The 12,097-nt window shown below is 57.3% G+C and overlaps 2 protein-coding genes across 2 annotated transcripts in view; both read right to left on the reverse strand.

The window, feature by feature from the left end:
• Nucleotides 1-223: 223 nt before the first annotated feature.
• GRWD1 (glutamate-rich WD repeat containing 1) lies at nt 224-8,619 on the reverse strand. The gene is made up of 7 exons (XM_006897261.1): nt 8,412-8,619; nt 7,897-8,014; nt 7,612-7,774; nt 2,216-2,429; nt 1,992-2,134; nt 1,673-1,870; nt 224-544 (listed from the first exon to the last, which is right to left on the reverse strand). Exons 1-7 carry the CDS (start codon nt 8,599-8,601, stop codon nt 227-229), a joined length of 1,344 nt encoding a protein of 447 aa, XP_006897323.1. The 5' UTR covers nt 8,602-8,619; the 3' UTR covers nt 224-226.
• Nucleotides 8,620-11,356: 2,737 nt separating this feature from the next.
• GRIN2D (glutamate receptor, ionotropic, N-methyl D-aspartate 2D) overlaps nt 11,357-12,097 on the reverse strand; it is a gene marked incomplete at its 5' end in the record, with an annotated part of 68,711 nt that continues 67,970 nt past the window's right edge. The window contains one exon of the mRNA XM_006897334.1: nt 11,357-12,097. Coding sequence (XP_006897396.1) covers nt 11,357-12,097 — 741 coding nt within the window.

Here is a 12,097-nt window from a genome sequence, read left to right on the forward strand (position 1 = left end):
TCACAGCAAACCAGTGGGGAGCCCCCCGGGGGTGACCCAGCCCAGCCGTTCCTCCACAGGTGGGCCCACTGGACAGGGGTGTTGCTGGGTGGAACCAAGTGGTTCTGCAGTGCCATTGTCCAAACCAAATTCTTCGGTGAGATGGGATATTGGACCAAGCGTGGGTCCAACCAAGGCCATCTACTGTGGTGGCCAGGCCGGCTGCAGGCCCGCAGGGAAGCCGGCCTCAGACGCTGATCGTGCGGAAGACGGTGAAGCCGGACAGCGCGGTGCTGATCAGGAGGCCGGGGCACTGCGGGTGCCAGTGCAGCTCCTTGAGGTCCGTCTCGCCCTGATGCACGAACAGCAGCTGCTGCGGGAGGTCGGCCAGCCCGGGGTCCGTCTCTGCCTCGCCTGCGGCGGGGTCCCGCTCCACGGCCAGGTCCCACTGTGTGATCTGGTTGTCCGCCCCCGAGGCCGCGAAGACACCACCATCCTGGGGGTGCCACTCGACAGAGGTGATGGGGGCTATGTGCTGCTTGAAGGTGGCCACTGGGGTGCCATCCTGCGGGGAGAAGGTCAGACAGTTGGGGAGACCGTGCCGGCAGCAGGACCCCACCCAGAAATCCCCACAAAGTCACGCTACAAAGGACAGGTCACCACGCAGGTGGAAATGAGGGTCCTGCCCCAGAGGCTGCTGGGAAAGGTCATTCCTCCTAGCCCAGCTTCGACCTGGGGGTGCCTCTTCCTAGAAGTCAGGTCCCACTGAGGTGGTTCCAACCAATGACTCATCGAACGTTGTAGAATTTTCTAGCACTTTCCTGGCTGACTCTATGAAGGGGGGGCCCCATCAGCACCCCTAACAACAGAGGCCCCTGCTGCGAAGGGAAGTTTCTTTGGGAGTGCAGCTCTATTAACTCCTCTGGAACCTAGCCAGACACAGACATCTCCTCTCTACATTCCAGCTTAAATACAGAAAACAAACAAACTGAAGCAAGCAGGGGTTGCAGGATTTTGACTCCTTCCTGAGGCTGATGGATCAAACCCATTGAAATGGAAAAAAAAAAAAAAAAAAAAATGAGATCCCGCCATGGCGGCCCCGGGCCCACCGGGAGACACAAGGCTTTGTCCAAAGGAGGCAGGATATGGAGTGTTTCTGGAAGGCCTGGTGGTGCAGCAGGCTAAGCACTGGATGCTCCTGTGAACCCACCTGCGCCCCCGCAGGAGGAGGACGGGGCCCCCTTTCCATCAGGATCACAACCCTGGGAACCCGCAGGGCTGCTGCCAGTCGGAACCTACCCCCCAGCAGCGGGGCTCGGGTGCCTCTCAGCGCTCCTGTCACCTCCTGGCTCCAGCGGCCACCACCCCTGCCCCACTGTCCATTACGTGCCTCAGTTTTGCTCTCACGACAGGAATCCCAATTCTCTGCTGGCTCTGAAACCACTACCAGAAACTACAACTCCCAGAAGCCTCGGTGCCCGAGGCCTGTAACAGCGGGCACCACTCCTCACGCAGAGGCGGCTGGGAACTGTAGTCTCAGTCGCCCCGTGGCCCTGCCCACCTTGTCAACTCCTCAGAGGGGCCCCCTATGGCAGCCACACCAATTAGTTAGTTCTCTCATCTGTCCCGGAAGGTGGCTGGACTCTCTCAGGGGGTGAATGCGGGCCCAGAGGACCCCGGCGCTGGGGCACACCTTGAACTGCCGCAGGTCCCAGATCTTGAGGGCCCCGTCGTCGCCGCCGCTGAGCAGGAAGGGCTCCCGGCGGCTCCAGCTGATGACGTTGACGTCCCCGCAGTGGGCAGCCGCCGTGGTGAGCATGCAGGCCTTGCTGGGGGCCGCCCGGATGTCCCAGATGCGGATGGAGGCGTCGGCCGAGCAGGAGGCGAACACCTGGTGGGGGTGTGTGTGTGTGTTAGTGATGGAGGACCCCACCCCATCCTACCCAGAAACCGGGGGCTCCGGGAGGCGGCCCCCCCTCAGACCCACCCCAGCCCCAGGGCCAGCCCCTCACCGTGTCCTCGGTGGGTGACCACTGCAGGTCCTCCACGGATCGCGTGTGGCCCGCGAACGGCCGCTGGTCCACCTGCCAGGTGCCGCCGTCCTGGGGCATCCAGAGGTGGATGTTTTTCTGACAGTCGCCAGTCAGCAGGCGGCCTGGGGGGAGGAGGGAGTCTTAGCTCGTCCCTGGCCCTGGCTCACCCCCACCCTGGGACCCCAGGCAGCCCCGGGACTCACCAGGCACCCGAGGGGACCAGTCGAGGGCAAAGCCCTCGCCCATGTGGCCGGAGAAGGAGAAGACAGGCTTCACACGGGCCTGCTCGTCCCGCAGGAAGGTGGCCAGGGCCTGCTCGTCGTCCACCACCTGCAGCAGCCGTCGCAGCGCGTACACCTCCACCTGGCCCTTCTCGGACCACACGGCCGCCACGGGCTCCTCTGCCAGCCAGGTCACCTGTGAGGAACAGGGATCAGCACCCCACAGCCCGGCCAGGGCCCCACAAAGCTCCGGGGGAAAAGCCCTACAGGACGAGCACTGGTGACCCCACCCCGAGGCGGGTGTCTCTGTGACCTTTTACCTGGGGAAGGGTCCCCGGGCTCCAGCCCTGCAATTCTCCACTCCTGTGTGTGTTCATCACCCAGGAGAGCATCTCAGCCCGAGAACTTTCCAGAACCGCTGAGCCTGAGCCTCCCTCCTCCGCTGTGGACTCCCATCACACCAGCTCTTTAAAAGTCAAACCTTTGGCTGCTGATGACCCCTACCAGGGCTGAGCTCCGTGGGGTTCCTGAGGCCTTTCTCTCAGCCAGCTCTGGGTAGGCCAGAACTTCCAACTTTGCAGCTATCAGCCAAGTGCACGAACATCAACTGCCTGCACCACCAGGGAACTCAAGGCAAGATACTTGTTGCCTTGATTCTGGCTCTGGGAAGCCCACGTGCAGAACTGCTCACAGGTTTTCAGGGAGGGGCCCAGGCCAAGGTCCTGAGGCGCTGCCAGGTGGACTTGAACTGCTGACCACTTGGGTTCAGAGTCAAGTACTTAGCCATCTGTGGCACCTAGGCACGCCTTGTTCAAAACCTGGACAACCAAAACTAGCCTCGTGGTCCCTGATGGCCGCCCGTGTTTCCCATCTCCCCACTTTGTACGTTCACGATACTAACATTCTTCGTTCCCACCCTCAAGACTGCTGTCAGGTGCGTGCAGCCCAGCGTATCACAAGAACTGTTCTCGCTTCACCGTGATGCTGGACACCTCCTTCCCCACCAATCGCTGCCAAAAACTCAGTAGACGATAAACGCACACTTCATACATTTTAGGAGAAGCAAATGGCCACGGAAGTCGCTGCTTTCTTGGTGGTGAGTGGAAGTGATACATGGTCGGGGATCAGTGGTAGAAATGACAAGCACGGTTTCCCCTTGACCCAATAACCCACGGCCAAGTTAACTTTCTGCTTAGTGAGGGACACTCTTGTTACAGACCAGAGAGAACTGGAGAGAGGGAGCGCCAATGTGCCTGGTGTGGCACTGTGGGTGCCTGAGTCTTCTCAACGTGGTTATTGTGAAGAAAGGGGCGACGGGGATCCCGGGACTGACTCTACCACTGTGCCTTGTGGCCTGGGGCCCAATACAGGCAGCAGAATTCACAAACTCTTTAGTTTTTCTTAGGAAGATGATGTCTGTCACTATGTTGTTGAGGAAGCCACTGAACAAAGGTGGCAAGAAAGTGGGGACCAAAACGCCCAAGATCCGGCGTCTTGTTACTCCACGCGTCCTGCAGCACAAGCGCCCTTTCGCTGAAGAAACAGCGCGCTAAGAAGAACAAGGAGCTTTTGGCCAAGAGAATGAAGGAAGCCAAAGAAAAACGCCAGGAGCAGCCTGCCAAGAGACGGAGGCTGTCCTGTCTGAGAGCTTCTACCTCCAAATCTGAATGCAGTCAGAAACAGAACTTTCTATATGCGGCAAACAAATAAGCTCACGTATTAAATTTCCTTTAAGAAAAAAAGAGAACTGTGGTTCACAGGCTGGGGGCACAGCTAAGCACTTTACCACCAGCCTCAAGGTTGGTGGTTCTAGCCCAGCCAGAGGCTGCTCAGAGGACAGGCCTGGAGAACAAACCGCTTCGGGCGCACGGTCATGAAAACCCGCTGAGCAATCCCACTCTGAACACAGAGGGTGGGGACGAGTCAGAACCGAGTGGACCGCCCCGCTCCCGGGCAGAACTGTGTCCCCACCAGAACCAAGTGTGTATAACGCAGAAGCCGCGTAATGATCCCCGTGATCTGGTAAGACAAATAGCCGCAAGAGGATTAAGGACGGAACGCTACCCCCCTAATCCCTCGGCAGCCCTGATCTGATGGAGGAGTGTCGAGAGTGTGGCCTGGAGCACTTCTCTCCCGTGAAATAGAAAGAACATCAGCAGTGGTCAAAATCGCTACGTTCCCTGGCACCGGAGAGGACCAGGACTCGGGGAGGTCTCCAAAGATGCCACGTCTGCAGCTGCTGCAGGAACCAGGGCTTCCCTCCAGAACCTCCCCTGAACCTGGACTTCCTAGTTCTGACAGTCTAGTGGGTAAGGGGTTGCACTGCTAACCCAAAGGCATGCGGTTCAAATCCACAAGCAGCTTGAAGAAAAGAAATATGGACAACATCCTCCCATGCTATTTACATCCTCTGAAAACCCACTGAGGGGTCAGTTATGCGTTGGGTCAGACTTGACGGCAATGAGTTGGCTTGAAACACAGAATAAATCTCTGTTTGATAAAGTCACCCACCTGTGCCGTCTGTGGCAGCAGCATGAAGCAACTGAGACAGCAGCTAACAAGCTTCACAGAAGCAGGGTAGTAACTCTCTCTTCTGTGGCACTACGGGGTAGATTCGAACTTCAAACCTTTAGTACTTTTTCTCTCACTGATGAGTCAGAACAGGCTCATTGCTGACCTTCACCAGGTTTTTCGAGGCTGCAGATCACATGGGAGGAGACGGTCTACCTTTCCAGGGAAGGGCCACCAGCAGATCTGAACCACCTTCGGGGTAAGCAGATCAACCTCCTATGGATAATGCCACCAGGGCCCCCTCAAGCCCCTGGAGTCCAGCACATCAGCCAGGGTGCCGTGCCACCCACACTAGTGAGGCAGAGCCCCAAATTCCTGTCCCTGCCCCCTCACTGGTTCCATCTTGCTGCCCTTGCCGCCTTGCTGTCAGATGCCATCACTGTGGGTTTTAAAACACCAGTCATCTTTTCTACGAAGATGGCGCCAAAAGTGAAGAAGGAAGCCCCTGCCCCCCCCCCCCAAAACTGAAGCCAAAGCAAAGGCATTAAAGACCAAGGCTGCGTCCTGAAGGGCATCCACAGCCAAAAAAAAAACCAAAACCAAAACCAACAACAACAAAAACCAGAAGATCCACATGTCACCCACCTTCTGGCAGCCTGAGAGGCTGAGACTCCGAAGGCAGCCCAAATACCCCCAGAAGAGCGCCCCCAGGAGAAACAAGCTTGACCACTCTGCCATCATCAAATTTCCCGACCACTGAGTCAGCCATGAAGAAGACAGAAGATAACAACACACTTGTGTTCACTGTGGATGTCAAGGCCAACAAGCACCAAATCAAACAAGCTGTAAAGAAGCTCTGTGACACTGATGTGGCCAAGGTCAACACTTTGATCAGGCCTGATGGAGAGAAGAAGGCCTGTGTTCTCCTAGCTCCTGGCTATGATGCTTTGGATGATGCCAACAAAATTGGGATCATCAACACTGAGTCCAGCTGGCTAATTCTAAATAAAATTTTTTCTCACAAAAAAAAAAAAAACACAACAAAAAAACCCAACCCAAAACACAAAACAAACACACACAAAACACCAGCCATGCCATGTTCTGACCCTTCCAAGTTCTAAACTTTCCAATGGTCCCCAATTTCTTCCAATGAAAAATCCCACAACCTTATGACAGCCTACCAGAACTGAACAGTCGGCCTCCTTTGAGTCTTTGAAACCTCACCTCTCTCTCCATCATCCATTCTGGTCCAGACACACGGGCCAACTCCTCACCTTTCCTTGAAGCCAGGTACACACACCAAACTCTCAGCCCACCGCCTCCACACTTCTGTTTCCTCCTGCCTGTAAACTTCTCCCCCAAAACTGTGTTCAGTTACTGACTTCCAGGCGGCCTCTGGCAAACAGTACCCTCAGTCTGCAAGATTTTCGTGTGTCCCGTCCCTGTGTGTTGTATTCATGCAGAACTATGGGCCAGGTGCGGCCCTACCTGCTGGTGACGTATTTCCCTCTCACATCAACCCAGTCAGGAGACACCACCGTTAGGAAATTTTCCCTCTCACATCAACCCAGTCAGGAGACACCACCGTTAGGAAATACAGACACCATTCCACCGTCTACTGGAGATGAGGAGGAATGACACAGGAGGAGACATGTCATACCACAACCCGGATTGTCCCAAGCACTGTCTGTGACGTCATTACCTGTGTGGCAGATGTGAGGACAGCCTCGTGTCTGTCACACGGCTAAGTGTTAGAATTCTTAGTATCTTATATCTAAAAAGAAAGAAGATTTTTTTAAAAAATTTCCATAGTTTCCAGAGGTATGTGGTTAGAATCCACCAGATGCTCTGCTGGAGAAGGAGAAGTCATCTCCTCCTGTACCTGTCAGATCAAATTTGATGGTACACACAAAAAAAATAATGAAATAAAAATTTAAAAAAAAAAAATCTCTGTAGTTTAAAAATGGTCCATGCTGTCTTAATTGCTGTCCAGTCGATCCCCGACCACACCAGTCCTATAAATTGCAGAGAAGAACGGCCCCAGTGGGTTTTCTTAGCTACAGTCTCCAAAGAAGCTGACCGCCAAGTCCATTTTCTAGGGGACCACGGAGAGGGTGCTCAAACCATCAATTTTTAGTTTAGCAATAGAGTGTGAACTGTTCACATCACTGTCACGGTCAAGCTGATACCAACTTGTCCACAGCAACCTCACCTGTATCAGACTGGAACTATACCCAAGAGAATTGAGGAGACAGCCTCCCCTTCCCAAGGGACCTTCCGGTTAGCAGCCAATGGTGAGCCTACAGTGGCCCCCAGGATGCTCACAGACTTCCTAAACAACATACCTCTAGAAACTACGAACTTTGATAAATGACGACAGTTACAGAAAGGCTTCAGGCCTTTTGTTCACAGGGTCGCTATGAGTTGTGCGCGACTCAACGGCAATCAACAACAACAACAACAACAATAAGCTGAACAGGCCCGCCCTGGTGACGCCGTCTGTAGTGAGGTGCACTGTTAGCCCCAAGACCACACACTGCTGGCGGTTTGAATCCACCAGTGGCTTTGATGGAGAAAAGTCCAGAAGTCGCCTCTTATTTTGGTTTACAGCCTCGGAAACCTGGAGGTGGGTCGCTATGGGTTGAAAACACTGCAATGGGAATGAAAGAGGTAGCCTCTCTGTGGGAGAAAGACATAACCACTGATTCCCATAAACTTTACAGGCTACAGGGCAGTTCTACTTGATCCTGTAGGGTCCTTGTGAGTCGGCAATCGGCAGGAGAGGTCATGGGGAGGTGACAGGGCAGGCACTGACACAGGACAGGGAGCCCGGAGGATAGAGAGCAGGGTCAGGGGATTGTCTGTACCCGGACTCTGTTGATGCCACCATAGTGGGGTACCATGGCCAGCTCCAGCTGGGGTTTCCTCTCTTCTTCGTCCTCTTCATCTTCCTCCTCCTCATCTTCATCGCTGCCTTCAGAGGGTGGGGGCTTCGTCCCATGCAGATTGTGCATGCGTAAGACCATCAGTCTGGGAGAAAAGCGGGGCAGAGGGACTGAACGTCAACGTGGCTAAGGGAGGCAGAAGCAGGGAGCTCTAACTTTCTGGATCCTGAGACTCCTGTTGCTGGGGCAGCCTCAGGTCTCACTTACCTGTTGCTCTGGGCTCTCTCGGCCTGGGTTCCAGCAAACAGGTAAAGGGAAAGGGGCAGCTCCGTCCGGTTGTCTCCAAGGTGGTCACGGATTATGTCGAAGCTAAGGCAGGGGGCACCTGGGGGAGGAAAGAGGAGAAAAGTTTGGATCGGACTGCACAAACTTAAAACTCCCCTTCTCTTGTTGTCAGGTGCCGACAATTCGGTTCAGACACACAGCTCCCCCTTGTACCACTGGAGCAAACCGTGCCCTGCCCTGCCCTGCCCTGCGCCATCCTCCCATCGTTGCTATGCTGAGCCCATTGCTGCAGTCACCATGTCAATCCACGTGGTTGAGGATCTTTCTCTTTCTCGAAAACCTACCTGCTCCTTTACCAAGCATGACCCTCTCTTAGCTGTCAAGTTTTTAAAACCACGTAGCAGCTCATGTTAAAGCATTTGGGCCAGCTCCCTCAAGACCCCAAATCCCAGCTGCCACTTTCCGCAGGACCCAGGCGTCCGGGATCGCAGCCCTACCTGTCTGCGCTCGGTGGTACAACACGTAGGCTTCTTCGTCCATGACTAGCTCTTCCCCCTCGCGCAGCGGCGGTCCCCGGCCAGGCAGATAGACCTGCGTCGGGCCCTTGGCCCCGTCGTCGCCCCCAAAATCCGCCTCCATGGGTTCCTCGCTTTCACACGTGAGCCTCCGACCCTTGCGCGCCGCCATCTTCGAACCCTCTGGCTTGCCGACGCGGAGCTAGAGCGTCACTTCCGGATTATGCTTTCCGGATGATTGCCCCGCCTCGCGGTTGCCCGGGAAATCTCCCAGCTTGACCAATCAGGGAGCGGGGGAAGGCTAAGGCCCGCTAAGGTGATAGCGTCACAGGCGGGAGCTGGCGGACTTGGAGAAACTACAACTCCCGAGTGACTTTGCAGCGCTCGGAGGCGGTAGGCAGTGGCACGGCCTCCTGGGAATTGTAGTCTTATTAGCAGTCGGCTTCTCCATCGCCTGGAGGAGTTCTGAGCCGCAACTCCCTCTTCCTCCTTTGATCCCCAAAGCTTTCTTTCCACCTCATTAATTATTCATGTTATGCAAATACGTGCACTTACTGGCTGGCAAGAAAACTGGTTTCCTCCTCCCTGAGGACCCATAAAGCCAGTTTTCTTCTCTCCTTCTCTGTTATGATAGCTTTAATTTATTTCAAAATCCTTCCGTGTAGACAAGATATTCTAAGTTAATCGGTTGAATCTATCCCCTAGGGGTAGTCACTAGTCTAAGCAGGCGCTCACGCTGTAGCCAAGGTCCAAACGAGACTCAGATTCCGCTTCCGAGAGACTCCAAAGGACAGGGTAGAACGACTCCAGAGCGTTTCCAGGCCGTAATGTTCTGGAAGCCGACTGCCACGTCTTTCTCCCGCAGGGCGACTTGTGGGTTGGAACTACCCACCTTTTGGGGAGCAACCTTGCGCTTAGCTATGGCACCACCCGGGTGTGCGCGCCCTTCATCTGAAAGCCCTCCCCTCTGCAGGCAGCTCCGCTGGCTTTATTACCCACCCGCAATTAAGCTTGGCTTAATTGGCATAATGAAGTGTCAGCAATAGATTCTCTTTGGCGAGAGTAATGGCAATCCTCGCCGTGCGCGCAGCCTGGGGAGACATCAGGGCCGCTCTCTCCGGCTTGCATGGGCAGGGTTCTGAGAATTTTAGCAAATCCTTGCCGCCTGTAGCCCCACGATTTGATCTGAAAACATTTTGTACCCACAGTCTCTATTACTCTGCAGAAGCATAGCGAGGAACAGGGGGCGGGGTACTTAAAGAGGACAGCAACCTCCTTGGCCCCCCACTCCCCCCCTCCTAAACACCCCCTTCTCGGATTCTTCCTCTCTGGGTCCCTGTCCCCCCTCTCTGAGTCTCTGTCTCCCCTCTCTCTGGGTCTCTGTCCCCCTGAATCTCTGTCCCCCCTCTCTGAGTCCCTGTGCCCCGACTCTCTGGGTCTGTTTCCCTCTCTGAGTCTCTGTCCCCCCTCTCTCTGAATCTCTATCAACATCTTTGTATCTTTGTTCCCTCTTTCTCTGGGTCTGTGTACCCCTTCTCCCGGGGTCTCTGTCCCCCTCCCTCTCTCTCGATTCCATTCCCCCCTGAGTCTATCAGCCTCTTTTTTTGGGTCTTCTGTTCCCCTCTTCTCTGGGTCTCTTGTCTCCCTGTCTGGGTCTCTCTGCCGCCCTTTTCTGGATCCCAGTCCCCCACGCTGAGTCTCAGTAAACTTCTCTTTTTTGGGTCCCTGTTCCCTCTCTGGATCCCCCCATCGTCTCTGTCTCTTTTTGGGCCTCTGTCCTACCTCTCTCTGGGTCCCTATACACTCTATACTCTCTCTCTCTCTCTGTCCCTCTCTTCTAGTGGCCCCTCTAGATCTGTCGCTTTCTTGGTTCAGCCCCTCTCTTCTGCCCTTTCCCTCTGTGGGACTTCCGCCGGTGCTTTTTCCTTCACAAAACCTGTGGCTGGTAGAAACGGAGCTCACGCTCAGAGGCGGCATTAAAAACGTCGTTTATTCCAAACACTGCAATGTGGAACAGGAGGGTGGGAAGGGAGGTTGGTGGTGAAGTGTGGATGCCCAGACCCCGCCCTCCACCACCCAGTCCCAGACCCGGCTGGGGACCCAGGAAGAGGAGACTTTTGGGGGCCTGGAGGGTCATCACTGAAGAATCTGGGGAGAATGTGGTTGGGGAACCAGGAGCTGTTGGGGAGGAAAGACCTGGGCCAGGCCCAGGAGTCTGGACCAGAGGGAGGCTGGGTCACAGCGGAGAAGGTGGGGCTTCTGTTGGGGGCGTGTCCTAGGTCCAAGTAGGGGCTAGCGATTGAGGGTGGAGGAGGGGAAGGGATGTCACGGTCTGGTCAGGGCACAGTCTGGGGGTCGGGTCACAGTTTGGGGTCCAGGGTCACAGTCTGGGGTCGGATGACCATTTTAGGGGTCGGAAGTCACAGTCTGGGGTCAGGGGCTTCCGTGTGGCGGGGCCGAGGTCTGGGGTCACAGTTTGGCGAACGCGTGTCACAGTTTTGAGTCCCGATGGATGAAAGGTTAAAAACGGGCTTCCCCGGAGGCGTGACTGGGGCCGGGGAGCTGCACAGTGATGTGGGGACCACGGCCCCGGGCGTGGGGGTGGGGCGCGGGCGTGGCGTGACCCTCCCCACCTCCCGCCCCATCTGGCGACGTTAAAAAGCCCTTGTCGGGTTTAAAAAAAGTCCGGTGGGCTCCGAGACCCCCGCCCCCACGCCCTCTACTGGGTAAGTTTCGGGGACCAAGTCCCCTCCGGCTGGCGAAGGTTTCCCCCGAGGAAGGGCCTCACTCAGGACGCTGCTCCAGGCGGGGTCCGGCCAGTTCTGTGTCTTCTTCGGTGCCAACCCCGGCGGGTCCGGTCCACTACGCGCGCCCCCTCGGGCCGTGGCCTGCGCTGACCGAGGGGGCGCAGGGGGTCCCGGGCCCCGTCATACTTCGGACTCCAGGCTGGAGAAGTGCGCCGAGCCCCTGCGGGTGCCCAGCTCCCCGCCCCGGTGTCTCCGGTGGGACCCGGTGGGCAGCGGCGGCCCCCAGTGCGCGGCATGTGGGCAGCGGCGCGCGTGGCGCGAGGGCCCGGTGAGCCGGCGCGCGGGGGCGACGCGGGGACACGAGCTGAGGTCCTCCAGCGACCGCGAGGTGGGGGCGGGTGGTGGGAAGTCCCAGCCCGCGGCGGCGCGCCGGTGCCGGTGCCGGTGGTGGTGCGGGGGGGCGGCGGCGGGCGCACGGTGCGAGGCCCGTGGACGGTGCGGATGCGGCCTTGGACACCCGCAGCGGGCCCGGCGCCGGGGAGGCGGCCCTGCGGCCCAGGGTGGCGGCGGCGGCGCCCACCAGCCGCCGTCCAGGCCGTCGTGTGAGCAGCTGAGATGGCGCGGTGGCGGCAGCAGCTCCAGGCTGGCGCAGTGGCGGCAATGCCAGGCGGCCGGGCCGCTGCGCGGGGGCAGATAGTCCCAGCTGCCGGCGCGCCAGCCACCGAGCTTGTCGACCGACCAGTAGCGGCCGGGCGGCGGGCCCAGGCGCTCGGCATACGGGTAGGGGAAGTCGGCGAACCACCAGGGCTCCAGGCCACCCAGAGATGCGCCGCCCAGGCTCTCCGAGTCCTCCGAGTCCGACGGCGACGGCTCCAGATCGAGGTACGGGCAAGGCGGCGGCGCGGCGCGGCATGGCGGGGG

This window comes from Elephantulus edwardii, unplaced genomic scaffold (genome assembly GCF_000299155.1).
Source record: "Elephantulus edwardii isolate Elephantulus edwardi_28Jun2011 unplaced genomic scaffold, EleEdw1.0 scaffold00208, whole genome shotgun sequence".
Classification (NCBI taxonomy): domain Eukaryota; kingdom Metazoa; phylum Chordata; class Mammalia; order Macroscelidea; family Macroscelididae; genus Elephantulus; species Elephantulus edwardii.